At 34.6% G+C, this 27,149-nt stretch overlaps 5 protein-coding genes and 1 non-coding gene across 8 annotated transcripts; 3 read left to right on the top strand and 3 right to left on the bottom strand.

Annotated features, from left to right (window-relative positions):
- On the top strand, nucleotides 1-2,756 carry LOC108225420 (heat stress transcription factor A-3). Its single transcript, XM_017400277.2, has 2 exons — nucleotides 1-650; nucleotides 1,489-2,756. The coding sequence occupies exons 1-2, from the start codon at nucleotides 330-332 to the stop codon at nucleotides 2,599-2,601; spliced, it is 1,434 nt and encodes a 477-aa protein (XP_017255766.1). The 5' UTR covers nucleotides 1-329; the 3' UTR covers nucleotides 2,602-2,756.
- Nucleotides 2,757-3,964: 1,208 nt separating this feature from the next.
- Nucleotides 3,965-7,799, top strand: LOC108224459 (histone deacetylase HDT1). 2 transcript variants are annotated; one of them, XM_064079872.1, is made up of 10 exons: nucleotides 3,965-4,123; nucleotides 5,075-5,145; nucleotides 5,227-5,445; nucleotides 5,566-5,587; nucleotides 5,665-5,706; nucleotides 5,850-6,217; nucleotides 6,852-6,902; nucleotides 6,989-7,076; nucleotides 7,321-7,450; nucleotides 7,544-7,799. In XM_064079872.1, exons 1-10 carry the CDS (start codon nucleotides 4,111-4,113, stop codon nucleotides 7,605-7,607), a joined length of 1,068 nt encoding a protein of 355 aa, XP_063935942.1. In that variant the 5' UTR covers nucleotides 3,965-4,110; the 3' UTR covers nucleotides 7,608-7,799. The 2 variants fall into 2 exon arrangements, with proteins under 2 accessions (XP_063935942.1, XP_063935941.1); XM_064079871.1 differs by having other exon boundaries at nucleotides 5,784-6,217.
- A 1,274-nt stretch (nucleotides 7,800-9,073) lies between these two features.
- Nucleotides 9,074-12,333, bottom strand: LOC108227599 (splicing factor U2af small subunit B). 2 transcript variants are annotated; one of them, XM_017402838.2, is made up of 6 exons: nucleotides 12,025-12,333; nucleotides 11,694-11,780; nucleotides 11,512-11,593; nucleotides 10,935-11,061; nucleotides 10,389-10,853; nucleotides 9,074-10,271 (listed from the first exon to the last, which is right to left on the bottom strand). In XM_017402838.2, exons 1-5 carry the CDS (start codon nucleotides 12,259-12,261, stop codon nucleotides 10,397-10,399), a joined length of 990 nt encoding a protein of 329 aa, XP_017258327.1. In that variant the 5' UTR covers nucleotides 12,262-12,333; the 3' UTR covers nucleotides 9,074-10,271; nucleotides 10,389-10,396. The 2 variants fall into 2 exon arrangements, with proteins under 2 accessions (XP_017258327.1, XP_017258326.1); XM_017402837.2 differs by having other exon boundaries at nucleotides 9,074-9,431.
- Nucleotides 12,334-12,416: 83 nt separating this feature from the next.
- On the top strand, nucleotides 12,417-12,499 carry TRNAL-UAA (transfer RNA leucine (anticodon UAA)). The gene has a single exon. It is a non-coding gene; the product is annotated as a tRNA-Leu (tRNA).
- Nucleotides 12,500-14,452: 1,953 nt separating this feature from the next.
- Nucleotides 14,453-19,041, bottom strand: LOC108192892 (enolase). The gene is made up of 17 exons (XM_017359416.2): nucleotides 18,776-19,041; nucleotides 18,413-18,476; nucleotides 18,090-18,154; nucleotides 17,970-18,017; nucleotides 17,763-17,849; nucleotides 17,605-17,685; nucleotides 17,103-17,204; nucleotides 16,950-17,030; nucleotides 16,325-16,399; nucleotides 16,148-16,210; nucleotides 15,984-16,061; nucleotides 15,569-15,763; nucleotides 15,279-15,329; nucleotides 15,103-15,191; nucleotides 14,962-15,013; nucleotides 14,823-14,879; nucleotides 14,453-14,743 (listed from the first exon to the last, which is right to left on the bottom strand). Exons 1-17 carry the CDS (start codon nucleotides 18,839-18,841, stop codon nucleotides 14,663-14,665), a joined length of 1,335 nt encoding a protein of 444 aa, XP_017214905.1. The 5' UTR covers nucleotides 18,842-19,041; the 3' UTR covers nucleotides 14,453-14,662.
- A 559-nt stretch (nucleotides 19,042-19,600) lies between these two features.
- Nucleotides 19,601-24,020, bottom strand: LOC108227937 (enolase). Its single transcript, XM_017403340.2, has 17 exons — nucleotides 23,746-24,020; nucleotides 23,395-23,458; nucleotides 23,002-23,066; nucleotides 22,877-22,924; nucleotides 22,676-22,762; nucleotides 22,519-22,599; nucleotides 22,014-22,115; nucleotides 21,858-21,938; nucleotides 21,429-21,503; nucleotides 21,264-21,326; nucleotides 21,100-21,177; nucleotides 20,657-20,851; nucleotides 20,494-20,544; nucleotides 20,315-20,403; nucleotides 20,166-20,217; nucleotides 20,025-20,081; nucleotides 19,601-19,940 (listed from the first exon to the last, which is right to left on the bottom strand). Exons 1-17 carry the CDS (start codon nucleotides 23,809-23,811, stop codon nucleotides 19,860-19,862), a joined length of 1,335 nt encoding a protein of 444 aa, XP_017258829.1. The 5' UTR covers nucleotides 23,812-24,020; the 3' UTR covers nucleotides 19,601-19,859.
- Between the last annotated feature and the right edge of the window lie 3,129 nt (nucleotides 24,021-27,149).

Here is a 27,149-nt window from a genome sequence, read left to right as displayed (position 1 = left end):
CCGAACCGGTTTGGACAAAACCCCTCTGCCCCTGCTCGGTACAAATATAAGGCGGTGGTAGTTTGAAAATTTGAATATCCCTGTTACTCCTTTCCTTTTCTGGTAACAGCTCTTCGGCTCTAGTTCCACGTGAGCTAACTTAACCATTAAGCACTGCCCGGGAACAAATGGCGACAAAACAGAGCAGCTTACACCGCCTTTTCCACTTTCCTTTCATTTTCCTCTCTCAAGATATTTATCAAACACCTTGTCTGCATTACCTATATATATATGCGTAAATACACCACAAGTCCACAACATATCAAATATCTTCCTCTTTTCTCATAAACATGAATGATAATGAAAAAGAATTCTCATTTCCTTCTTTTAATTACGAGGACGAGCCTGTAGCAGTTTCTTTGCAATTTAGCGACAATTTAGAGGAGATTTCTCCTCAGCCGTGGAGAAATTTACACGAGCCTCCGGTTCCCCAATTTTTGTCCAAGACGTTTGATCTTGTCGATGACCCGGCAGTGGATTCGATAATCTCATGGGGTGAAACAGGCCAGAGCATTGTGGTGTGGGATCCGATTGAGTTTGCCAGGCTATTACTTCCCAGGCATTTCAAGCACAATAATTTCTCCAGCTTTATTCGTCAGCTTAATACTTATGTGGGTATATAATATATACTAGTATTATTATACTCAGTCACAAGTCTCAGTTGGCTGGTGTTCGTAGTCTCGATGTAATTTTGTTACATTTTCTGTTTGTATGTCCTGTATTTAGTTATGTTTCCATCATTGTTGTACTTTTTGCTGGTTATTTATGTAACTGTATCAGATTTATCACTCTGTATATCATCACTCCGGGCTCCTGGTTACATTACTGTATTGTTTCCTCTTGAGTGATGTAACATACCGCTCAGATTGCCTACATTGAATGAATTTTTGGTTTAAAAGCACTAGGTCTTACAGATGCTTTGTTTTCTGTAATGTGCTAATGGCTATAATTCTATAATGTTTATGGTCCTTAATGTTATCAAGAGATATGTTGCTTGTGAACTATGATGAATAGTTTATTTGGTTACATGTATGTGTATAATAATGTGATGATGGGACTGCTATAATTAAAGAGTCAATTTTAAGGTCTTTTTTTTAAAAAAGGAGTCATATTCAAGGAGGAGCTGCTCTTCGGCTCTTTACTTAAGCAGAATAAGATCGTCATTTCCACTCAAGCATAACCTACTGGAGTGGTAAGTCAATATTCTGCTAACAGTTTTTCATTATTATATTGTTTGCTTGCAAAGTGTTATCTCGGTATATCTATCACTCTCTGTCTCGCTAATTTATGATTTATCACTCTTCTTTGCAATGAAGCTCTATTTTATGCTTTCAGTTGCTTCTATCTTATATAATAAATATTTTGTTTTAAGCAGTTTGTATTTGCTAATATATTGGAATAGTTCTTTACTGCAAGTGACAGTGGCATGACTTGACTAACTGTTTCCAGGGATTCCGCAAGATTGACACGGACAAGTGGGAGTTTGCAAATGAATGTTTTTTGAGAGGGAAGAGACATCTGTTGAAGAACATCCTTAGGCGCAGGACAACTCATTCTCAACAAACAGAGAATCCAAGCAGTGATTTAAGGAAAGCTCAGATCGAAGATGAGATAGAACGTTTGAGGAAAGAGAGGGGTATGATGATGCAGGAGGTCATTGAATTGCAGCAGCAGCATCATTGCACGGTTCAACATATGGAAGCAGTAAATGAGAAGCTCCAAGCCGCAGAACAGAAACAGAAACAGATGATATCTTTCTTAGCAAATGTTTTCCAACACCCTGAGTTCTTGGCTCGTCTTCAGAGAAAAGATAAGGGGAGCATTGTTTCTCCAAGGACAGCAAAAAAGTTCGCAAAACATCAGGAAACTAAACCGCCTATCTCGGCTTTGGCAATGGAGGAGCAGATTTTTAAATTCGAAGATAATTTGGAGAATTCTGCTACAGCATATGAAAACCCACATTCAAATTTAGCTGAACAGATTGTTCATTCTTTAAAACAAGAAACAGTAGAGAATCCTGGTTTTAGTGCAGAAGTCCCATCATGTCGAGTTCAGAACATCGTTCAATCACATAACATGGCTGTTCAAGATGGCTTACCTGAGTCTCTAGAGGAAGTCAGAAGGGGAATCCCTGATCTGGGACCTAACAATTCCCTGTTTGTTGGGAACAAAGAAGTGAGTTGTCAACAAGACCACTTTCCAGAATATTTTGTCTGCTCCCCATATGTTTGTGGAAAGGATAACAGTTATCCAGAATTGATGTCTCCTGGGTTTGGATTTGAAGAGCTCGGTGGACAATTCCCCTTGAACCTGGGTTCTGAAGCTGGGCCTAGTATATCTAACTCGAACACTGCAGTATTGGGCAATCTCAGTAATAATAATGTTGCTCCAGAGTTTGGAGCCAGTGGTGGGATGTCAGGTATATGGGATGTAAGTTCATTACAGGTGGCGGTAGGTTCCGAATTTGATATGTGGCACCATGAGTCTTCTTTGACAGAGCTCGAGGACCAAGTTGGCCAACCTAAAAGTGATAACTCTGAAACTGAAAGAGTAAATCCATAGGGATTCAACTGCTTTTGCACTTCAGTTAATGGAAATATTGTTTCTTGTAGATCCAATGACATACTTATCTGTATATGACAATTTAGTTTTATAACTGAAGCACATACATTCAATCATTTGAAATGTGTAATCCGCTTACATACCTTTTTGATGTTGTCAGTCATCCTGAAATCTTACATTAAATCGTTCGCAATTGTTTAACTATGGAGTTTATCTTCTTCTTTTAAGCAGTATTCTAATTTTTCAAATTTATCTACCATGTACCTTCATAAAGATTACAGGCTTGCAGTTGTGCAAGGGGATTGAGAAGTCCGCAAAATTTGACGGCTGGCATTGGAGAGACGCTCTGGCGCTCAGATGCATTACATGTTTCATTTCATTTTGCGGTACTGTAGGTGATGTCATTCACACTCATAGCCCTTAACTATAGGACATTTTTATTTATTTTTTTGCCAGGTAATTTATCACTAATGCTAGTAATAGGTTGTTTGGTAGATGTGAGATAGTTTTTGGTGGTTGTTGATTGGATGTATATATTTACTTGGATAGAAGGATTCTTAATGGTTTACTGGAGTGTTCAGATGCAACTAAAACAGTCCCTCATTACATGCTCTATGTGTTATATGCCATTCTTCTTGTACAATGTCAAAAAAATAACTGTTCCGTCTAATGCTGTCTACAGGCTGCAGCGCTTTAGCTAATCTGAAACGTAGCAGAACTTGCTCTTGTCTACGGGGTCTTAAGAAGGTCGCTGTGCAAAATGACTCCGTGTTATTAGTAAACAGTTAATTGTGGCATCTAAAACTGATGAAATATGGTAGAACTCTTCTGACTTCTTTCATTACTTGGAACTTATACTAGCATACCAATCCATCCTTTCTGTCTGTACTAATGGTTTAGCAATTAGTGGCAAGGCCCCTGGCATTTTGTTGTAGGATTTTTTCCGCAAATAAAATACGTGAACAGGGATGGATGCTGCCGAAAACACAAAAGAAACACTCACAAATTACAATTAGATCTCAAAAATATTTATTCAGCATGTCTTGAAAATGGCGTCAATAAAATAATTCAGACTCCTTAATTTGAAATTAAAAGTCTTTAGAAGATTATTTTTGCAAAACATTTATTTATTTATCTTTGCTAAGATTGTTTCTTTTAAACAAATCCACAAAATCCGGGACTGGCTAAAAAAATTGGGTAGATTTTACTGAAAGAAGCTTAAAGATAATTACAATTAGATAAAAAAAAATCAAACAATTATAATTTGTTACGTTCATTTTCGTATAAAATGATTGAAACTACAATTACCTTTTGAGAAGCATTCCAGAAAGATCGATTTTCTTTAATAAAATATGGACATATATTTGGAAATGGCGAAATTATAGTGGTCCGCGATACACAGTATCCTCACCCCCTTCCTATATAAACATATGCATTCTTCATCTTCTCCGTTAATTAGCCCTAGCTTTTACTCGAAAAATTACTCGAATTAGCATCAACACAGCTGCAATGGAGTTTTGGGGTAACGTCTCTTCTCATCACTCGTCTTCTCAATTTTGCAGATTTATTCTTTTTATTTTCACCTTTTTTAGTTTTTTTTTTAATTATAGTTTTAGGGTTTCATTGTTTATATTTTTGATATTGTGTATGTATGTGTGTATACAAACACGCGCACTCACACTGATTGTTGCTAAATTTCTCCAAACACGATCGTTGATGCATGCACCCTGCTAATTTAAGTTTAATTGTGTCTTTTAATGTTGTTATCGCTTGTTCTTTAATTTTTATATACTAGTGATGTCAGTATGTCACTGCTATGCGATTGTAGTTGTACTGTGTTAAACGTTTTATGATATCGTTTGTAATGCGATGCTGCGATAAATATGTGACTGAATTATGACAGCTCCATCGGAGCTTGTTTGTGTTTCTCATGTATTTTTTGTATTATGAAAAAAATTGCAAGTGCTATTTAGTGTTTCCAGGTTTTCTCGGATGTTTAGGGTTTTGTTTCAGTGTTATATTCTTTACTTCAGCGGGGCGTTATTTTTTGAATATCAAGAAATACAATACTTGTACTTGTTTATGTGGCTTGTGCAAGATGTCTGGCTACTGTTTGTAGCTTGGTGTTATTGTTATATGTGTTGATACTCTTATTAATCCTGCCCATTCGGGACACATTGTTGTTTATTAATACTACTATTAATCCTGCATGAGTTCTATGTTATTTTTGTTTAAAGCATTGTTTGTTTTCTTGTATTGTCCAAATGGTCTGTTAATTTAGTCTGGATTTTGTTATGACTGCTTCGATCCGGCAATAACTTGAAATAATTTTATAAAAATTGTCTAGTTATTTTTCCAGCAATTTTCAGTAGATCTTCTTAAGTGTCTGTATTTTACCTGGCAATTGAAATTGTAACTCTGTTTAGTACCAAACAATTTGGAGTTATTAAGCTTAATATGTAAATACTCATAGCTGCTGAGGTCAAAGCTGGAGAATCTTTCAAGGTGAAAATTGATGAAAATAAGGCGTTGCATCTCTCACAGGTATACGGAGTGTGGAACCTTATGCTCCACTATCTATATATGAATATAAATATATTTACAAAATTGCTCTGCTTTTTGCAGGCTTGTATTGGTGATGTCGAGAAGGACATTCCTGTGTCCATTTGTCTCTATGTGAAAGTCGATGAGAAAAAGCTTGCCCTTGGAACACTTAACTCTAAAAAGTTATTTCAGCAGAGCTTTGACTTGGTGTTTGATAAGACATTCGAGATATCCCACAACTGGAAAAATGGAAGTATATTCTTCCTTGGATATACAGCTGATAATGAAAAATCTGATCGATATCCTTTTTTACCAATGGGTTTTGAGATTAATTTGCAGGCTTTCCAAGTTTTACTGTAGCCTTTATATAATTTGTTACAGTAGTTGATGTTTTCTTCTTGACTTAAATGGTTTCTTACAGCTTCAGATGTGGATGATTCTGGTGAGGAAACTGATAATTTCTTCTTTAACTTTACTTTTCGAGTATTCGGTGTTCTAATATATGTTAATTTTGCACAGATGCTGAATCGGATGAAGATATCCCAGTTATTGCTGCAAATGGTAAGAACCATTCTGTCTCTGGTATCATCACACCTATTAATTAGTCATAAATAAATGTATTTTATAAAACTTCATAGGAGGACCACCTACTGAAGTTAAGCAAGAGCACGTGAAGGCTAGTGCTGATAAGAATTCCGCTGCAGATAAACAAAAGGATAAAGAAAAGGCGAAGATTGTAGAACCCAGAAAAGCTGCGAGTTCAGATACTACTGATGACTCTAGTGAAGATGATGAAACTTCAAGTGAGGATGACCCGAAGGTTAGTGTTAAGAAAGATTCTGCTGCTGGAAAACAGAAGGCGAATATTGTAGAACCCACAAAAGATGTGAGTTCAGATGATACTGATGACTCTAGTGATGATGATGAAACTTCAAGTGAGGATGACACGAAGGTTAGTGCTGAGAAGGTTTCTGCTGCTGGGAAACAGAAGGCGAAGATTGTAGATCCTAAAAATGATGCCGACTCCGGTGATGATGATGCAATGTCTGAGGATTATTCAGAGGAAGCTGATGTAAGTCAAGTCGCCGTCCTGCAACAAGTATATAATATGTAAATTTTATTTTAATCGTGTCTCTGTGTGTATATCATGTATGTAACACCTAAGTAACACAATATAGGGAAATTGGTCTAAGATAACATATATCAGACTGGGCCTGGCACAATGTTTTTGGTCTACAAGTGTGTTGGTCATGTGTAACCAAGCAAGACTTGTCTCTGAAAGTAGCCACCTTAGCAGTATGCGGTGTTTTATCGTTTAGGGACTATCTTTTAGGGGTTAACGTATAGTCCTTGCTAGAGATTTGAAAGTTTAATAATGTGAAATGCAAATGTTAGGTTTTTGCACTCAAAGGAAACACACAAAAAAAATGATATCTGTTACTTTTTTTTGGGTAGTTTTGAATGTCCAACTTGGACTTTTTTTGCCTTGTTCACATCAGCATGTTTGTCCAACCTTTTACAAGTTTTCTTTTGATTTTATGATACTTTTACCACAGATCTTTTATCTTGGTTTTCTCTTGTACGAACCCACTTTTACCCTGTTCTTATTATATAGGCTAGGTTTTATCTTGTTCGCATCCTCTTGAATTATATCAATTTTAGTGTTGTCAAATTAAGATTAACACATTTACTTGTTAATTTTCCAGGAGTCAGATGAAGATAGTGACAGTGATGAGGATGAAGAGACACCAGTGCAAGTAAATTGTCTAACGTTTTTTTTTAATACATAGTATGCCTGTAATTGTCCAATAATATATGCTGATAAATGTGTTATTCATTTAAGGTTAAATCTAGCAAGAAAAGAGCTCTGACGCCTGCTAAAAAAGCTCTCCCCGAAAAGAAAGCTAAATTGATTACTCCTCCAAAAACTGGTGCGGCACTTATCTTGTTTCTCTTCTTTCTATTTTTTTTTTACAATAAAGATTGTCTTGCAAAATCATATTTCTATGCAGATAATTATTTGTTGAATCGGCTTTCATTTTTATTTTGGGAATGATTTTTCTTTTCTTTTTTTAGCATCTCCATTACTAAATTTTCTTTAGTATGTTCGTCACAAATTGATTGCATGTGTCCTGGGATATTGAGCTGTATTTGTCTGGTCCATTGTTTTTACAGATGGCAAGAAGAGCAGTGTCCATGTGGCTACACCCTATCCTTCAAAACAGACTGGAAAAACTCCTGCTAATAAGCTGAACCAGCAGACTCCCAAGACTGACGGGTCTCATACTTGCAACTCCTGTAAGAGGTAAATGTTTGATATAGATAACTGTTGTAGTGTGTAACTTGGCAAAAAACACTGTTGAAGTTGGCATTCATTAAAATGTGAACTCAATTGCAGGACATTCAAATCGGAGGTTGCTCTGGAATCTCACAACAAAGCAAAACATACTGGTGGAAAGTAAATAGGATGCGAACATTGATTTTTGGTGATGTACTTTAGAATTGCGATGAACTAGGTATATGGTAGGCTTTTGGTTGTTTGTGGTGAAGTAGTTTGTTTCCTTGTCTCTTCAAGTTGTTTTCAATTGGATGCTGTGCCTCTGTAACTGAAGAAACTTGGAGGGTATGGAATTTGAAAGACTATGTTTGATGTTTCTTGTTTGTCTTTTTAGCATTGTTTTCACATAGACTTCTTGCAGAGTTGTGGTTACTGATCTGGTGTTCCAGTACTTGCATTAATTTAGGCTCAGCTTCCTGATTTTTTATGAACTGAAGTGGGAAGAGAGAACATAGAAGTAAATAATGTTAATTTCCACCAGTTTTAGAACAGTTTTGTTAGAGCGGTTAACTGAGGCAGAAAGATATATATGAAGTTCAATATTCTTTGTAAATTTATAATTTATATCTCATGATACGAGTTGGCACGGGATTTGTTTCGAATAGTTTCTCTTTGTATCTGTTAGTTCTGAACATATTTACCTGATTTTGTGATTCACCGACTTCTTTTCCTTCTTAAAATTGTTAGCAAACATTATTCGCTGCCGGTCTTGATATCAAATTTTACTAGTTTGTCATGCACTGGAATAAAATTTAAGTGTTGAAGTACACCTCCGTGCTCTATGTAAAAGTTAGAAAGCTTGTCCAGTTTGTAATGGGGTCGAACAAATGCTCAATATTTAAATGCAGAATGACTTGCATATTAAAACTTTACTACATTAAAAAAAAACAATTAAAACTTGTACAAATATGTGAATCAAATAAATTACCTTACCTTCTGTTCTCTGTCCATTCAGACACATTCAGACACTTTCTATTGTGCTCTGTCCATTCAGACACTTTCTACAGCGGTATATCTAACATATTTCGTAACATCTTTTCATCAATCATTCCCTCCGGTTCAAATTAAATATTCACTTTTTTAAATATTGCTCAAATAAAAATTTTTTTTTATTAAAAACCTTTACTTAGTCATATATATATTATATATTAAGCTGTGAGATCTTTGAAACATAAATTAAAAATATATGGTATATAGTTTGATTTTGAAAATTATTTAAACACAAACAATTAACTATATGGTCGAAATGGACAACAATGAAGCCCTGGTCCCTCAACTATTTACACAGTTTATTTAATAACCAAAATTCCAGATACATGAAGATCTCTACTTTTTCATGAGACCATATTGTAATCTTCGAGCACTTCATATTCCAAACACTCGACCATCAAGACAACAAAACACCAGTACTTTGCACACCAAGTACTCAGCCATCTAGATAAAAAAAATCACCATCAAGGTAAACCGCCAAGCAAGGCAGGCAATTCGGCAACCAAAATAATCCCACTGCACTGAACATACATTACTCGAGAGCAATCAACAAGGTTGAATAATTCACATGGCCAGAAGAAAATAGTAAATTGCACGGAGTAACAAAAAAAAGCCTGAATAAACACAATCTTAACCAAGTACAGATATCAGTTCCAAATTTAAACAGGCACTAAACCAGTAACGAAACTGCAACAAAACGAAACTGCATCAAACAATTTTTTCAAGAAAAATCCTAAAAACTGCATAGATAAAGAAGCATGAGAAATACATCACTGCTGAACTATGAAGAGATTCCACAGCTGCTTTTCAGGTAGCTCTAGTCCCTCCACTGTTGTTTTTCTAAATAAAGACGCATAAAAAACATCTCACAAGCAAATGGTTTTCACCGGCCAGGCAAGTATCAGAAACTCCAGCATGTAATATCTGCAGGCTGTAAATTCTGCAGATTATGTCCAACCTGTATACAAATATTATTGTAAGCTGCTATATTAAAGACACCAGATCCTGGGAATACCTGAACCTGCAAAACTCATAGACTATGTAAGATAACCCTATAACGAAAAAGCACCAAAACACATCTTCATCCCTGTATTTACCCTCTTTGGACTTGTAAAATAACCCTATAATGAAAAAAGCACCAAAACACACGCATCTGCATCCCTACACAGTACACATCCCTTATTTTACACCTCTTTAGACTTGGAAGATAACCCTATGTAAGATAAACTTATAACGAAAAAAGCACAAACACAAACACCTGCATCCCTGTACTTTGCAACTCTTTAGACTTGGAATACTTCAAACTAGATAATAGGAAGAAAACACATTCTACGAAGATTCTAGACCAAAACAAACTGAGAAGACGTACCATCTCTTCTTACGACAATAGTAGCTTGAAACATACTTTGGGAAAGCTAGTATTCCTGTTGGGCAAATTAAGGGAAATATGTCTATCGGGCAAGAAAAATGACTCTTCAAAAGGGGGTCACATAAAAAAATCTTATCCAACTAGACATCTTTCTTAGGTCACTGTACAGACATTTTCTCAAAAAAACGAAAATATTATATAAAATAATGGCACTGTACAGACATTTCTTCGAAAATGCAGGAGCAGAATTACGGCGGGTAGTCATTTATAGAAAATACCATGCAAGAACCAAAATGACACATTACACTAGTACCTAGGTATTGACCTTAGACTATTATATTTAATTTAAATAAATAGGATAAGGGTAAAAAATGAGGAAAAATAAGAGGTTTTGCTTTCGAAATCTAGAACAGTCAACCTGTACTCCACCTGCACAGTGGAAAATGCAGTAAGCCAAGTTTTGTAAATGGGTTGTTCCACTAAAAGTAGAGTTTTTCTTTAAAGCATGACAAACAGAAAGTCAAAAGAGAGCATGCACAAACCAACCATTTGCATCAGTTGCTATAACCTCCATCATCTGGTACGTTTTGTCGCTGCTGATGAGGTTCATAGTATTGCTCTTTGTTATGAGCATTCCCATTGCCGTTGCCATCACTATTACGGTCGTCATTACTGTAATTATTAGCACTCTTATTACCAGTTTCTGCCTGATCCCGTTCCCTGTTCCATTGCTCAATTTTGGCCCTTCTCTCAGCACTGCCTTCCCTAACAGGACTCTTGTTTCTTCTGCCGCTGGGACTCCTGCTCCTTCCACCCCTTCTCCCAGGGCTCCTACTTCTGGGCCTCCTGCCTCGATCATTCTGGCGGTGATCAGCATAATCACCTCTTCGACCATAACCACGACCACCACCATGAGGACGTTCTTCATAGCCACGGTTATGCTGAGGGCTGCGGCTTCGGCTACGACTTCGTCCCCTTCTGTTCTTTCCGAACAGCTGTCTCCTCAGTTCCCTAAAACAAATGATAAGAAGTAAAATATGTGCACAAACTAAATGTGTGGAAGAACAAGAGAGAAAATATCAAATAACTCACCTGCTAATCTTTTTCAGATGCATAAAATTGCAGTAGCCACCTCGATTACATACATTTTCCTCGTACTGCCTACAGGTAGCTTCACGAAAATCCGTCACAGGAGAGAAGTCAACAATAATGGGACGCCCTGAAAAATGAGAAAAACATCTATGACTGTTAGATACACTTGCAAACAAAATATTGGACGTAAAAAAATACATTGTTGACCCCACAAGCCTCACAGAACTCATCGATATATTTAATTCAATTAACTAGTAGAAATATGCTTCCAGGATAGTCATACAGCATTACAAAAATGCATGCCATCCTTTACTAGTAAACGATACATGACAACAAAGAGAAAAACAACAAATAATACACAAGATACCTAAAGAAGACACGATAGGGAAAGTTTAACTCAAAAACTTGTTAGCGGTTCGATATTCTAGCAGAAACTAGCACTAACTACACTACCTAGCATTAAAATTATTTAATCTAGGGAAAAATAATTCCAAAAGACAGCGAACAAATAAATGTATCTGCATCTTAAACAATTTTGAATATATCAAATAGAAACATGTAAAAAAAAAACACTAGCCTGCATAAAATCTTCCAGTGAGGCTTTGCACAGCAGCTGAAGCATGCTCCTCCTCTCTAAACTGAGCATATACATTCCCCACCTAATCAAAAGTACCATGATTAAGTGAACAAAATTCCAGCCACACATATAGCAACCAAAATTAAGTAAAAAAAACAGAATAGGCAATAGTAAATATATACCATGTGGTCAGCCAGATTGTCACAGATGTTCAAGCTCTCAAGTTCACCATACTTGCTTAACTCCTCAAACAAGTCCTCATAAAAATCCTGTATATAAGCACAATATTCAATTAGACATAATTCACGCATCATAAGCCATATAGACACAAACACACATATTCAACGGACTCATCGATTAAAGTACAGTCACAGAGGACGGGGGGAGGGAGGGAGAGAGAGATGGATTAATTGATTGAAGAACACAAATACAGAAACAAAGATACAAAACAACGAAATCAATCAATTAAATCACGGAAAAACAAGGCTAGACACAAATAAAAAGAAAATTAACCTCGAAGTGGTCTTGGATTTTGCGAGGATCGAGAGGCTGGCCCTGAGGATCAACACCAGGAGTAATCATATCAGGACGCTGATACATATTAGAGAGAAGGAGAGTAGGGCTGATACTAGGCTTGGTGTGAAGCCTGGAGCATCGATCTCCGTGACGACAGGCGCCGATCTTGAAGTAGAAAGGGCAGTTCACCCTGTCCTTCTCCGTGCCGAATATAGAGGCTAGATGTTCTGCCATCTGATTTTTCTTTTTCGATCTAGGGTTTCAAGGCCGACTCGTTTGGGGAAACGTGAGAAAGACGGTGAGGCTCGATGGGTGTTGGTTTTTATAGGATCTATCAAATAGAGGTTGAATCCAGTTTTATGTTAATATTGTGGAATTTTAATCCATGCGCTGGTTTGCCCGAGAGGTTAAGGGGGAAGACTTAAGATCTTCTGCACATAAGTGCGCATGGGTTCGAACCCCATAGCCAGCATCTTTTTAATTTTGTAAATTCTATAAATCAAGGAAAATGTCATTTTTAGAGCAATTTTTAAGTTCCAAATCAAATTCAATACTCTTTCCCTCTTGCATTTGCACAAGTCATACACTTTCAATACAAATTTGTGCAAATTGCTATAGAAATTAAAAAATTGCTCTGGATATATCATTTCCAAAAGGAGAAATTTTGGAATTTGAGTGTACCATTATTTTCCGAACACGGTACAGATATAAAGCATGAAGAAGCTAACGATCGAAGATGGCAAGTGATAAGGCATTTAACGGTGTGTTTTCTCTTTCACAGGAGAATTTTATTGAATAAATTTTGGTTGCATAGAATTTCATCAATGTAACATCTTCGGTTTCAAACATTCAACCAGTTTTTCTGTTCCAAATTTTAAATATTAGATTACGATTTAAACCACAATTTCATTTAGATGCTGCACCGGTTTATAAGCAACAAATATTGTAAGTTTTGACTTATTTCTCACTTCTAATTTTTTTTTTTAAGAAGTTGTCATATGTTTTTCTTGACCCGTACTTATAAAAAATTAAGAATTTTGGTTTCTGTTTCAGGATTTTTGCTTTTTTCCAAACATTTTAATCACTTGTAAATGTTGGCTTATTTCTCACTTCTAATCCATTTTTTATCGAACCGTCCCATGTAATGAGAAGAGTTTAACACCCAACTTCAAACAACACAAAGAAAGAAAATAATACTCCAATCAACATGGAGCGGGACAACTCAAGTCACAGAGGTAGACACAATAACAGAATCTCAATTCAGTTATGGTAGAGCTTCAGTTCAGTCATACGGATTAAATTTGCAGCTCAACAGATTGATCATTGAAGTCATTGCGGGGAACAAAATTTCCAACGATTATCAATGATTACCAATGCGAATTTTGTACTCCAGCATGTATTCATACTCCATCCGTTTTTTTATATATCACTTTTGACTTGGGCAATGTATTTTAGATGGGTTGACCGGCTAGTAAAAATTATTTTTTTTCATTGATTTTTTTTGTAAACTAAAATTTCAATTATATATTTTTATTCAAAAAAAAAATTTCAAAAATAATACCTTTAACTACCCGGTCAAAACACTTAAAAGTATGTGTCAAAAAGTCAAACGTCATATATTAAAAAACAGAGGGAGTATCTTAAATCTTAGATTAGAGCATCTCCAACAGTGTCTTAGTGTCTTCCTTATAAATATTATAAAATATTGAATCCTAGTGATTTAGGACAAGATTTTGTATTTCAACTCCAACAATGATCCTTATAATTCATTCCTTATTATTATTATAATAATAAATTTGGAAAGAGATTGATAAAAGATGGAAGGAAGAGAGAGAAAATAAGTTACAATAAGAGAGAGAAATGATTTTTTTATTAAAGAAATCAAATAAGGCATGGCTAGTGGTGCCTTATTAATAAGGCATGGAAGAAGGATCCTAGTGATTTAAGGCACCTCTAAGACACTGCTGGAGTACTAATTTATGTCACATTCCTTATAATTGGACTTAGGACATGAAATAAGGAAGCTGCTGGAGTTGCTCTTAAGAGTGACGTTTTGATCAACCAATAATCAGAAACATCCAACCGTAAAAAGAACGTATAAATGAGGTGCAGACAACTTAAAATTTAACTGCTCATCTGGCTTCCCCGCTAATAGCTTGACGAATATTTTCAGGCTACCGATTTTCAGGCTAATATTTTCAGGCTAATTATCATTGTACAGATAAAAAAATACAAACGAAAAACATGCTGAATATATCACCAAAAAGTTCAGGAACCTAAACCATACATATTACATATGCAGTGTCCATGTGATCCTAGAATAATTGATTTCTCTCTGCAAAACTTCACACAAACATGAACATATAAACTAACAAAAAACTTGGGAAAGACGAATAGTCACAAAACCTTAATTTGGTTACTAAAATGGAGGAAAATACTCTGCCATTAGAAGATTTCAGTTCAATGTTTAGATCCCAGAAACAAAAACCTAGGTCTCAATTATTTAATAAAAGCCTTCAGGATACTAATCAAGATTGACCCATTTTACACTCAGAATATTATTCAGCACAAGTTAAACCACAATCCAAGTGCATCACAAGTAATCTTCTTCACTTTCTTAGCCTCAGCTCAGAGTCTAGTAGGGCTCGACGGGCATACGGAAGTTGGCTCCTGCATAAACTGCTTCTGACCCTAGTTCCTCTTCAATTCGCAAAATCTACATACAAAATGATATGTTTATTTTTCATGACAAGGATACAAAATTATATGAATGATGGTCAAGTTAACTATAGTACCTGATTGTATTTTGCAAGACGCTCTGACCTACAGGGGGCTCCAGTTTTGATTTGTCCCTGCAAGTTTTGTAAACAATTATTAACAGGATCTAATCGCAAACTATCATTATCAATAACTATAGTTATTCAGTTTACATACAGTTGACAAACCCACGGCCAAATCAGCAATGAAAGTGTCTTCAGTCTCTCCACTGCAATGCAATAAAGGGAATATTACATTAACATAAGCATACAAAGATAATATAAAAAATAATATTTAGCATTTAGGTTAACATCAAACCTGCGGTGACTGGTCATTACTCCCCATCCAGCCCGCTTGGACATTTTCACAGCTTCAATACTCTCGGTAACTGAACCGATTTGGTTAACCTAACACCAAAAAAGTAAAGGATAAGAATACATGCTATGAGTTTTTACATAAAATTATGCTGCTCTGACATAAGTGTCAATGAATACCTTGAGAAGAAGAGCATTGCAAGTTTTTTCCTGAATTGCCTTCTCAACTCTCTGTGCAAGGAAACAAACAAATATTTATAACAAAACAAAAAAAAAAGAAGTGAAAAATAGTAAGTGCTTTTGTCACTTATATTTGCTTAACTAAGAAGGTTGCACAGCCAGTCAAGCTCAAAATTCAACCATGGCAATAGAACCACCAAGTAAAGACCAGACATAATACATATTACACGGAGGGGTTAAGTTGTACAATGAAAAATATAGCAATAGTGCTCGTGGGAAAGGGTTCTAACCTTGGGATTTGTAACCAAAAGGTCATCTCCCACAATTTGCACTTCTTTTCCACATTCAGATGTCATTTTACCATAGTGCTCCCAGTCATCCTGATCAAATGGATCCTCGATCGACACAATAGGATACTCGGACACAAACGACTTATAAAGATCTTTAAGTTTGTCTCCTGATATCTTTTCTGAGCCATCATTGTTCTGCAGAACAAGTACAAAAAAATATAAATGAACTACAGACAGTCTTCATGCAAATTGAATTAAAATATCATGCTTTACCAGCATATTATCCTCATAGATGCAAGTGAAGAATGAACTTCAACATAATGCAGTAATGCTACCACTTAAATTAGCAATATAAAATTGCAGTACATGCTTAATAATTGAATGACAAAGGTCTTATTTGGTTAGAGAAACCAACCTCTTCCTTAAAGTTCAAATCATAAGTCTTGTCTTTTCCATAGAACTCCGATGCAGCAACATCCATTCCAATAACAACCTTCAAGAAAAATATCAAAAGTCTCATGTCATGACAAATTCCACAAAGGAGGTGAAGAGGTCACATATAAGAAACTAATTACTTACTTTTCCAGTGTAACCAGCTTTCTCAATGGCAGTCTTGAGTAGCTCCAGACCCTCCTTGTTTTGCTGAAATTTCACAAGCACAAACGTATAAATCAATAAACCATTGAAATCATCATTTGCATATATTCAATTAAAAAAGTATAACATCAAACTCTTAATTAAAATTGAACTCCTCACCTGAATATTAGGAGCAAAGCCACCTTCATCACCAACATTAGTTGCATCTTGTCCATATTTCTTCTTGATGACAGACTGCAGTATGACAATATTTTCAGTATACTAGATAGTGCAATATAAATATACTATCATAACTTATAATTTCATTGTCCAATTCTCAGTAAACCTGTCCTTGCAACAAGAAAATTAAAAAATGCATAAAACAACCAATGAAGGCTAACATGCAACAAACAAGAAACAAGCACCCTGAAAAATAAAACAATGTTCATAAATTTATCTTCAAACATAGAAATCATTTCAAATGACATGGATTGAATCACCAATTTTAATCATCAAACTTGGGCCTTATATTTGAATGCCATATAACTAACCTTTTCCAATTTCTTTTGAAAATCAGACATGTCATTTGTACCATATCCATTCACTTGAAAGAAAATTCTAGTACACCAACGTACCACAGACTTATTTTATAAAACATCAAATGCCATAGCAGGTAACAACTTTACATCGACCACATATCCACATCTATGGAGGGTTATTATGCTGCTCGAGATACCACAAGTCCACAACTATACAGCAGAGTGTGTGAAAGAGGATAAAGATTTGATAAAATAGTACGACTTGCCTTCAAGTTGTGGTATACTTCAACTCCCATCTTCATTGCCTCTGAGAATGACGAGGCACCTACCGGAAGAATCATAAACTCCTGCAATCCAAAAAACCAATTAGAACCACGAGCAATTGAATGTCCCCATGATTTTAAATGGAAGATACATGCCTGCATAGCAAGTTTGTTTCCTGCATGTGATCCACCATTGATGACATTAAAAGCAGGAACTGGCAACACCAACTTCTTGTTACCAGCAAGATTAGCAATATGCTGCACTTGGAAAGAATAAAATCAGATCTAATTTGTGAACAGCCTTATCAATGAAATAATGAATACATAAGTTCTAAACTAATTTCTAGATACTGTTTTCAGCAACAACTGAGAAGACAGTAGGCCACATTTTTGTATACTAAAAACAATACTTAAGTGATTAATAAAAGATAGAGACCCAAAATCATTCATACTCAGACATCCAATATTATTTACAAACACAATATACATATGTTTCTCTGACCAGTACATTTAATAATAAAGTCTGAAAAAGGATTCACAAAGAAAAAACTGTATGATCACAAGAGAAAAAATTGCCTTGCTTAAAAAGACATTATTGCAACATGAATTGCACACTACAACAATGTTATGTACCCAATTAATTTGGAGAAAAAAGTACCTTGTAAAGGGGAATATTTAATACACTGGCCCCGGCTTTGCAAACAGCAAGAGACACTGCCAGTATAGCGTTTGCTCCTAGCTGAACCAGTACATGTACACTTATGAGTACCTCCAAGCTTTTAAATCCAAAATAAATCACAAAAAATTGTACATTACCTTCTGCTTGCACCATCCCCACTCATTAACAGTTCCATCAAGCTGTTGAACCATAAAGTTATCAATTCCGGTCTGGTCAGTTGGGTCCTACGATTTCCAAATTTATTACAAGTTAGCTAATATACTGCATTTTAAACCACCGTAAAATACATAAGAGTCCTAAACAAGTAGAACAAGAAATGAGTTAAATTATTAAATCCCACAAACCTTGCCAATCAAAGCAGGGGCAATAACCGAGTTCACATTTCCAACAGCCTAGATAAACAGAAAAAACAGTATTAGCACAAGTAACGCATATTGGACTTTATTGAGCAGTAAGCAACTCACCTTAGAAACGCCTTTTCCAAGGTAGTCTGATCCTCCGTCTCTAAGTTCAAGAGCTTCATAAACTCCTAAAATAAGAGAGACATATCGTAATTTTTTGTTCAACAGTACATATTGTAGATGTCAAAGGAGGCAAATAATCGCATATCACTTTCCAGTTAATTATCTATATACTAGTGAAATTTTATGATTTAGCTCTGCATGCCTAATTAACAGCCGAAAAATTGTGGATGCAAACAATCAGAAATAGTGCCCGAAACATAAAATTAATCATATATACATACATGTCTCGAATCGTAAAAGATATGAATAATGAGTGATCATACCGGTTGATGCACCACTAGGGACAGCAGCTCTGCACCAGTTTCCATTTGATAAGCCAATATCAACCTACAAACAAATTCAACCAATTCAACAGAATTTCAAATGAATAAATTCCAGTTTAATTAAAACCGTACCGACACAATTAAACATACAGCTTACGTATCGGTATTACAGCTGCGAAGTATTAGCCCATAAAGTGTTCGCAATCACACAAAATAAAATTAAAATTAAACTATAAACCACATCAACAATGATACAATCTATCAGATGAAACAGAGATACAACTATAATAAAAAAAATAAAAATGATATTAATAATACAGAAAAAATGAAAGACGATCAGAGAGAATGGAGATGTGAACGAACCTCGACCGTCGGATTGCCTCTGCTATCAAAGATCTGACGAGCCTTGATGGATTTGATGGTAGCCATGTGGATCTGAGTGTTTAAGAAAGAATAAAAGAGGTTTGTACTTTTTGAGAAGAGATGTGAGAGTAGTAATGTTCAGAACTCAGAAATGGTGTGGGTTGTTAGGTTAATTTATAGCCGCTGGATTTTATCAATTAGGGGCGAGTAAAGAGTCTTGGGTTTCAAGACTTTTCGTGATTAAACAGGCTGCGTTCGTCCCTTACAAAAAAAAAAAAAAAAAAAAAACAGGCTGCGTTCGTCGTATGATAATTGATAAATTTCGGATCAAGATAGCATATTCCGGGTAAATACTAATGCATTGTTTCTTTTTAAATAACTGTAATTGTTTTTGTTTTGGGCAGATATATATATCAAATCTGCACTTTCTTTTTAGCAAATATCAAACATCAACTGAGAGTTTAGTCCGGATTTTAAGGAAAGGTTTTGCATATTTAATTTAGATTATATCTAATGGCGAAATTAATTGGAAATTTAAGAAAAATATTGAGGTAATCACATAAGAATTTCAAAACCAATCTACAAGGTTCTTCAAAAAAAAAAAAAAAAAAAACCAATCTACAAGGGATTTGGATGTAGTATAATACATCTTCTGCCCAACTTTGGTTTTATACCATAGGACATGAGTCAAACTAAACTAATGATGTACTGACAAATTCTTCAATACAAAACTTTTCAAATTAATAAATAAAAACAAAATCAACAGCTGTCCTGTGGATGAATTTAACAGATCACCGAAAGATGAATTTAGCTCTGCACAGTGCATAACCACAAGCAAAAACATTACTCACAAAATTTTCATTGAGTCACTAAATGCAAAATAACAATCTCTGCCTTGAAAAGAGGACCACTTTTGTGTTCAAATCCCAGAACAAAACCCGGGTTTCAATTATTTAAATAAAAGCCTTCAAGAAACTAATTATGGGTAGACCCATTTTACATTCAGAATACTATTCTGCACGAACTGGAACAAGAATGTAAGTGCACAGCGAATAATCTTCTCAGCTTTCTGAACCACATGAATCTAGTAGGGCTCAACGGGCATACGGAAGTTTACTCCGGCATAAACTGCCTCCGAACCTAGCTCCTCCTCAATTCGCAGAATCTGTGCAAAATAAAATGTCAATATGCTTAATTTTCATATCTTGGTACAAATTTACATGAATTATGTTCCCGGGTAGCAACAAACCTGATTGTATTTTGCGAGACGCTCTGACCTGCACGGTGCTCCAGTTTTAATTTGTCCCTGTAACATTGATAACACGCATTAAAAGGATCCATTGCATTTCTATAGTCATAACTGATAACAATTATTATTCTGTGCACTTACCGTTGACAGACCTACGGCCAAATCAGCAATGAAAGTGTCCTCGGTCTCTCCACTGCAAACCCCAGGAGAGTATAATGAGTGATGGTTTTGCATGAATATAATTATACAAATCAACAATAACTAATTAGCATCTAGGTTAATTATCAAACCTGCGATGACTGGTCATTACTCCCCAACCAGCCCTTTTGGACATTTTCACAGCTTCTATACTCTCAGTGACTGAGCCAATTTGGTTAACCTGTCACCAAGCAAAAGAAGATTTAAGTACAAACATGTTTATACAATCAAACTATTCTTCGGAGGCCAGGGTCTATGAGCTATGAAGTACCTTGAGAAGAAGAGCATTACAAGTCTTTTCTTTGATTGCCTTCTCAACTCTCTGTGCGTGTAAACAAATAAATAAATTACTGAAATAAACCAACAAGCATTGATGTCTAATAAACTGTCAAAGGGACAGTATACTAAAAGTTGTGATGAGAAAGGCTTCTAACCTTGGGATTTGTGACCAAAAGGTCGTCACCAACAATCTGTACTTGAACTCCACATTCAGAGGTCATTTTACCATAGTGCTCCCAGTCATCCTGATCAAATGGGTCCTCAATCGAGACAATAGGATACTCGGAAACAAATGACTTGTAAAGATCTTTGAGTTGATCTCCTGTTATCTTTTCTGAGCCATCATTGTTCTGCAATTAAAGTAAGAGGAAAAGTTACACACTGGAACTCCAGAATTTTGCATAAATATATTAATGAGGTTTCTATTTATGTGAAGATATTGTTGACATAATCATCAAAGTGTAATATAAACTTCATTATATATATACTTCAGGCATATTAACTGATGACACACACACACATATACTCCAGGCATATTAACTGATGATGATGTTCAAGTTAGTACTATATTTTGACTAAAGAAGTTTAAGGAACCCACCTCCTCCTTAAAGTTCAGATCGTATGTCTTGTCTGTTCCATAGAACTCAGATGCAGCAACATCCATACCAATGACAACCTACAAAGATAATCAGCGAGAGTATTATTTCAAGTATAATTAACAAAAGAGATAAATAGGTCACATGTCAGATATAAATAACTCACTTTGCCAGTGTATCCAGCCTTCTCAATGGCCGTCTTAAGCAACTCAAGACCCTCCTTGTTTTGCTGTAATTTAAAGAAAGTAAAATGGAGTGTTTAGACTATTGAAATAGACACTTGCCTAGAAGTAGAGTACAAACTATAACTAAAATTTTAATGATTCCTGACCTGAATATTAGGGGCAAAGCCACCTTCGTCACCAACATTAGTTGCATCCTGACCGTATTTCTTTTTAATCACAGACTGCAGTATGGCAAAATTGTCAGGACAGGTTCAAGTATATAGCATTAAAGATGTATCAATTTGGTATCGGCGAAAAAGGCAGACATGTTATGGGTGAAATTTCCACCAATGGAGGCCCATAAAAATAATTGGCCTAAAAGATTGATTTTTATAAAGTTCAACTCGTATTACATCAAACGACACAGTTGAAAACATCACACTACATTGACCACATGTCCACGTATACAGCAAGTTGTGGACCAACTTAGCAAACCACCACAATTTGATAAAAACTTTGAGGGTAGAACCTAGTTAAAGATAATAAAAGGCAAAATCGACATAAAATTAAATATAAAAAGGGATACTGTAACTTGCCTTCAAGTTATGGTATACTTCAACTCCCATTTTCATTGCCTCTGAGAATGAGGTGGCTCCAACTGGAAGAATCATAAACTCCTGCAATCAAAAACATACATGAGAACAGCATACTTGATAACAAGACTTATGATCCAAAAGAGATAATAAACATGCCTGCATAGCAAGTTTGTTTCCTGCATGTGATCCACCATTGATGACATTAAAAGCAGGAACCGGCAAAACTAACTTCTTGTTACCAGCAAGATTGGCGATATGCTGCACTTGGAACATGACTAAATCAGACTCGATATATTATAAAAACTTAATCATGAAAGACACAAAATCAAATATTTTTCAAAATACTGTTGGGTTGATAACTGCAATAATTACAAGGCCACATACTAGTTAACTATAAACAGGCAGTTATTTACAAAATATAATGTACCATTTTTACTTGACTATACATATTAGTAGATGTACATAAACATTCAATAGAATATCCAAAATCCCATAGTAAAACACTTAACAAATATAAGAGATATAGTATCATCACCCAAAGCAACAAGAAATTTTAAGTTAATAACTGAAAGACCTTACTCCACAATGCATCATCACCCAAAGCAACAAGAAATTTTGTAAGTTTTAACACGGCCAAAAATAAATAAATATAAGACTATACCTTGTAAAGAGGGATATTTAAGACACTGGCCCCAGCTTTGCAAACAGCAAGAGACACTGCCAATATTGCGTTTGCTCCTAGCTGATTAAGTACAAAAACTTATCAATACCTTTTAAGTGTTTAATCAAGACTACATAGCAAACAGATTGTAAAATACCTTCTGCTTGCACCATCCCCACTCATTAACAGTCCCGTCAAGCTCTTGAACCATGAAGTTATCGATACCGGTCTGATCAGTTGGGTCCTACAGTTACAAAATTATTATGAGTGAGTTGCTGTTCTCTAAAGCTCTAAGTAATAAGTAAGAGACATGAACAAATAAAACTGAAAATGAAGTAAAGATTAAAGCCCCACAGACCTTGCCGATCAAAGCAGGGGCGATGATCGAGTTCACATTTCCAACAGCCTACAAAATCAGAGCATGATTATTAGCACAAGACACATATATATTGAACTTCACTTTAGAGTAAAAGCTTTGCTCACCTTGGAAACACCTTTTCCTAGATAGTCAGATCCTCCATCTCTAAGTTCAAGAGCCTCGTAGATACCTAAAACAAGACACCCGCAGATTAGCTGTTGAACAGCACAAACTATGCATAAATATAAATTGCTAGACAAGAATGCCTTGAATCAGCGAATCTAACATCTTGCTCCCAACTCTATACTTACAATTCAAAAGTATTAAATAGGTACACCAACTGTCATTATACACAAAAATAGTTAATTGGCCCTACATTACTAACAAAAAGCTGTGGGTTATTGAAGCAAACTATGTAATCTAGAACTCAAAACATAAAACAAAATATTTCTCTAATTTAAAATAAACAGATATTCATGTCTCTAATCAAGCTATTAACTAGACAAGTCTGATCTTACCGGTGGATGCACCACTGGGAACAGCAGCTCTGCACCAGTTTCCATTCGACAAACCAACGTCGACCTGCAAACAAATCAAACGGAATCATAAGCTACAAAAATAATATACCACCATATTATCATCACCAATCGAAACCGTATTAACTATCAATTATAATAAAAACACAATCAACTACAGATTAACGGTTCATATATAAATCGCAATTCAAATAATATCCGATAACATCATAACAGTATTACTTCACTAAGTAAACAAAGATTTACAAATTGCTAACACTAACTACAACCAATCGAATGAACTAGAGCAGCTATTACACTCTGAACAAAATGAAAGACGAGATGTAAACAAACCTCGACGGTTGGATTGCCTCTGCTGTCGAAGATCTGACGAGCCTTGATGGATTGGATAGTAGCCATGTCTTAGTCTTTGGATCTGAGTGTTTGAGAGAGACGAGAAAGAGAGATTTGTGTTTCGAGAGAGATTTGATTTGAGACGAGTGGGGGTTAGGTAAATTTATAGCCGTCTGTATTCAGGGTTTAGTAGTACTAGTTTTTAATTAGGCAGTGTCCGTTGTAAATCTCGAGGATATTGCATCAATATTAAGCTAAGTTATAAAATTTGGAAATGTTTTTTGCGAAGAGCTAGCCATTAACGATTTAAACAAACGGTCCTTTCAAGAAAAAATAATAATTAAATGAACGGTTATTTCCACTGATATTTTTAAAAAGTGTATCGAGTTTAAATCTGTTTGAGAAAATTTTAGTTATTTAAACTGACTTGTCTCCAAAGTTGAAAAGCGCATTTTTTTATTTTTGAAAATATGTTATAAGGCGTAAACTAAAATTAATTACTAATGTACAACAGATAAACTAGTATTAATATAGTAAGATATTGAGTTGATCTCTGTTGGCCAAAAAGCAAACTTGTTTTGAAAACTATGGGCGAGGTTAACCATGTGTTTATTTTAAAAAAATAATAAAAACCAGTTGTTTGCTTTTCAGAGTCTGTATTAAGTAAAAATGAGAACAAGGAAAAGTTAGGGAAGAATTAGAAAGAAAATGAATTAGGGGCTTCTAGATCATTCAAAGACATGCATAAAGTTCTGACTAAAAAAAGGACATGTATAAACTCCCTTTCTTCTCTTTGACCTACATCTGGAAAAAATACTAATTTTTATAGAAAAAATGAATTATTAATTAAAATTAAAAATATTAAAATTTTAACCAGTTTTCAAATTTAATAATTTTAATATTTCACTTATAAAATCTAATAATATATATTGAATCCTAGTCATAATAATAAAAAATTGAATTTTTTTTTATTTATTACAAATATATTTTTATGTATAATTAGAAAACCAGAATATTGGCCTGAATGTAAAATATTGATTTTATATTAAATACTCAGTTATTCGTACTCGTTGAAGATGGTCGATTATTTGGGATTCTCTAAAATAGTGGTGGATTACATGTAAAATAGACTTGTATTATTAGCCTTAGTGACCATATTCATCGACCTATAATAATCACTGATTAACAGCTAAAAATCTGAATTAACGAGCCGGTCAGTGTCCATATCAACGTCTGCTTGGAACGGCATGGGGCTTGTGGCCTTGAGCGTGTTTCTTGACGTTATCATCCCCGTGAGGCCGTGACACTTTAACAATACTGCCTCTTCGCTCAGCGGTTGGCTACTTATTTAATCACCAAAATGTATCCACTCCTCTCTCTCTTTTTCCCAATAAATAACATCCAGTCTTACTTTACCTCGAATCAACATTTGTTTATATATATGATTAGGGAGGCAATGACCAATATATTACACAATTATTATTCATCGTTTTAATTAACTAGCGACTTATGTAAGAATACACTATACATGTCATGAAACAGGTGTAGCATAGTTACGGTTCAGTGAACACGTATATCAGAGTTTAATTTAATTTAATTATATAATTATGAAATATGCAGATTTATTTAAAGTGATAGTCCTGATTAATCTGCGCTGTATAATATTGCCGTTATTCTCAAGAATAACATTTCCGCCAACACTTGCAAGTTTTCACCTTCGATTGTCAACAATTTCATACAATTAATCAGATTAGTTCCTTTATTCTATGTTTTAAAGATCAGTATATACAATCATCATTGCACATAATATTTGGTGGAGAGGCGTGGCAGCTGTAAATTTTAATACTCTACATACAGTAGACCGTTATGATGGAACGAATATCTTTTTTTTTTTTTTTTTTTGCTAAATACAAGATGACCATACTATGTAGTTTCTCTAATCTTTAATTAATAAATCATAAATATTTTAATTTAAACATATTCATCTCACCACTCATAAATATCTTAGGTTCCTCTGAATATTCGGTTTATGGTGAATGAGAAATCATATTAAGGGTCGATTGGTTCAGGTTTATCTGATATTAGGTATGAATTTTATTTATTTTAAACTCATATCTGGTGTTTAGTCAGAAATTTTATTCCACGAAGTTCATTCCTGAAATCCACAAGATATGAGATTTTCATACCCAAGAGAGAGGTGTTTATGAAACACGGGGTTCAGGATTCAAATCTTTTTTCCTTTTATTTTCGTTACTACTTAGATCATTTCAAGTAAATTATTAACACAAAATGAAAATAGTGACTCAAATATATATATAAATATTTATTTAATAATATTTAAAATTATTATATAATTAATAAATCATAAATATTTTAATTTAAACATATTCATCTCACCACTCAATCAAACATGTGAATACGTGATATCAAAAATGATACATCAATCCCATACTACCTTAACCCGGTTCTTTATTTCAACCTCATATCAGTGTTACAGAAATCGAGAATCGGACCTAATCGGTTGAGCTGCCGATTCAGGGATTAATCGGAAATCGGGGATTAATCGGAAGGATTAATCGGAGTGAAAATCGAATTTATTTTAATATTAAAATATTATTTAATATTTAGTTATTAATATATTAGCTATTTAGTAACTAATATATTTACTATATTCATAAACTCTATAATTATTCATATTTAAAGTAATATAGTATTTTAATTTTAATAAATTATCATATATACTTCGATTAAGATATATATATATAAGGATTAATCGGATTTCAAAAATCGAATGGTGGCTGACTTTGTAGAGGATTAATCAGGGATTAATCGGTTAAATCGGGGATTTTTAGAACAGTGCTCATATCTCCTTTTCAACCAAATGACCCCTAAATATTTTGTAGTGAAAGAAAGAAGAGTATCCGTGTTGTACAATAATTTATATTAAACAAAATTTATGCAAGAACTTATGAATTTGACTAAAAATGAGAATGTTCTCATTTTACAAATTGTTTTAAATGAGAAAAAAGGGAAAGGAAAGCTTTTTTTTATTGTTAGATGATAATTTTCGAAGAAATATAATATATAGAGAAGAAGTTTTATGGAGACTATATTTTTTTGGAGGTTTTAAAAACTTAATCACAACTATCTATTTTTACGCATCCAAGAGTTGCAGATATTTGTCCTACACATTCGATTATCTCCATATCCTGTCTCACACTTCTAAATCAGTGAACAACAAACAATACTTCTAAATCCTACAGAAGCATAAAATAATAATTTCATAATATTGGTGTTCAATCACTGAAATTCTAACAAATAGAAATGATAATTGCATACAAAACAAAGATTTAGTAGGACATTAATGTGATTGGCATTGGACTCAACGTCATTGTCTTGTAACG

The sequence above is a fragment of the Daucus carota genome, chromosome 6 (genome assembly GCF_001625215.2).
Source record: "Daucus carota subsp. sativus chromosome 6, DH1 v3.0, whole genome shotgun sequence".
Classification (NCBI taxonomy): domain Eukaryota; kingdom Viridiplantae; phylum Streptophyta; class Magnoliopsida; order Apiales; family Apiaceae; genus Daucus; species Daucus carota.
Note: the sequence above shows the minus strand (reverse complement) of the source record. Positions and strands in the feature narration are given on the sequence as shown.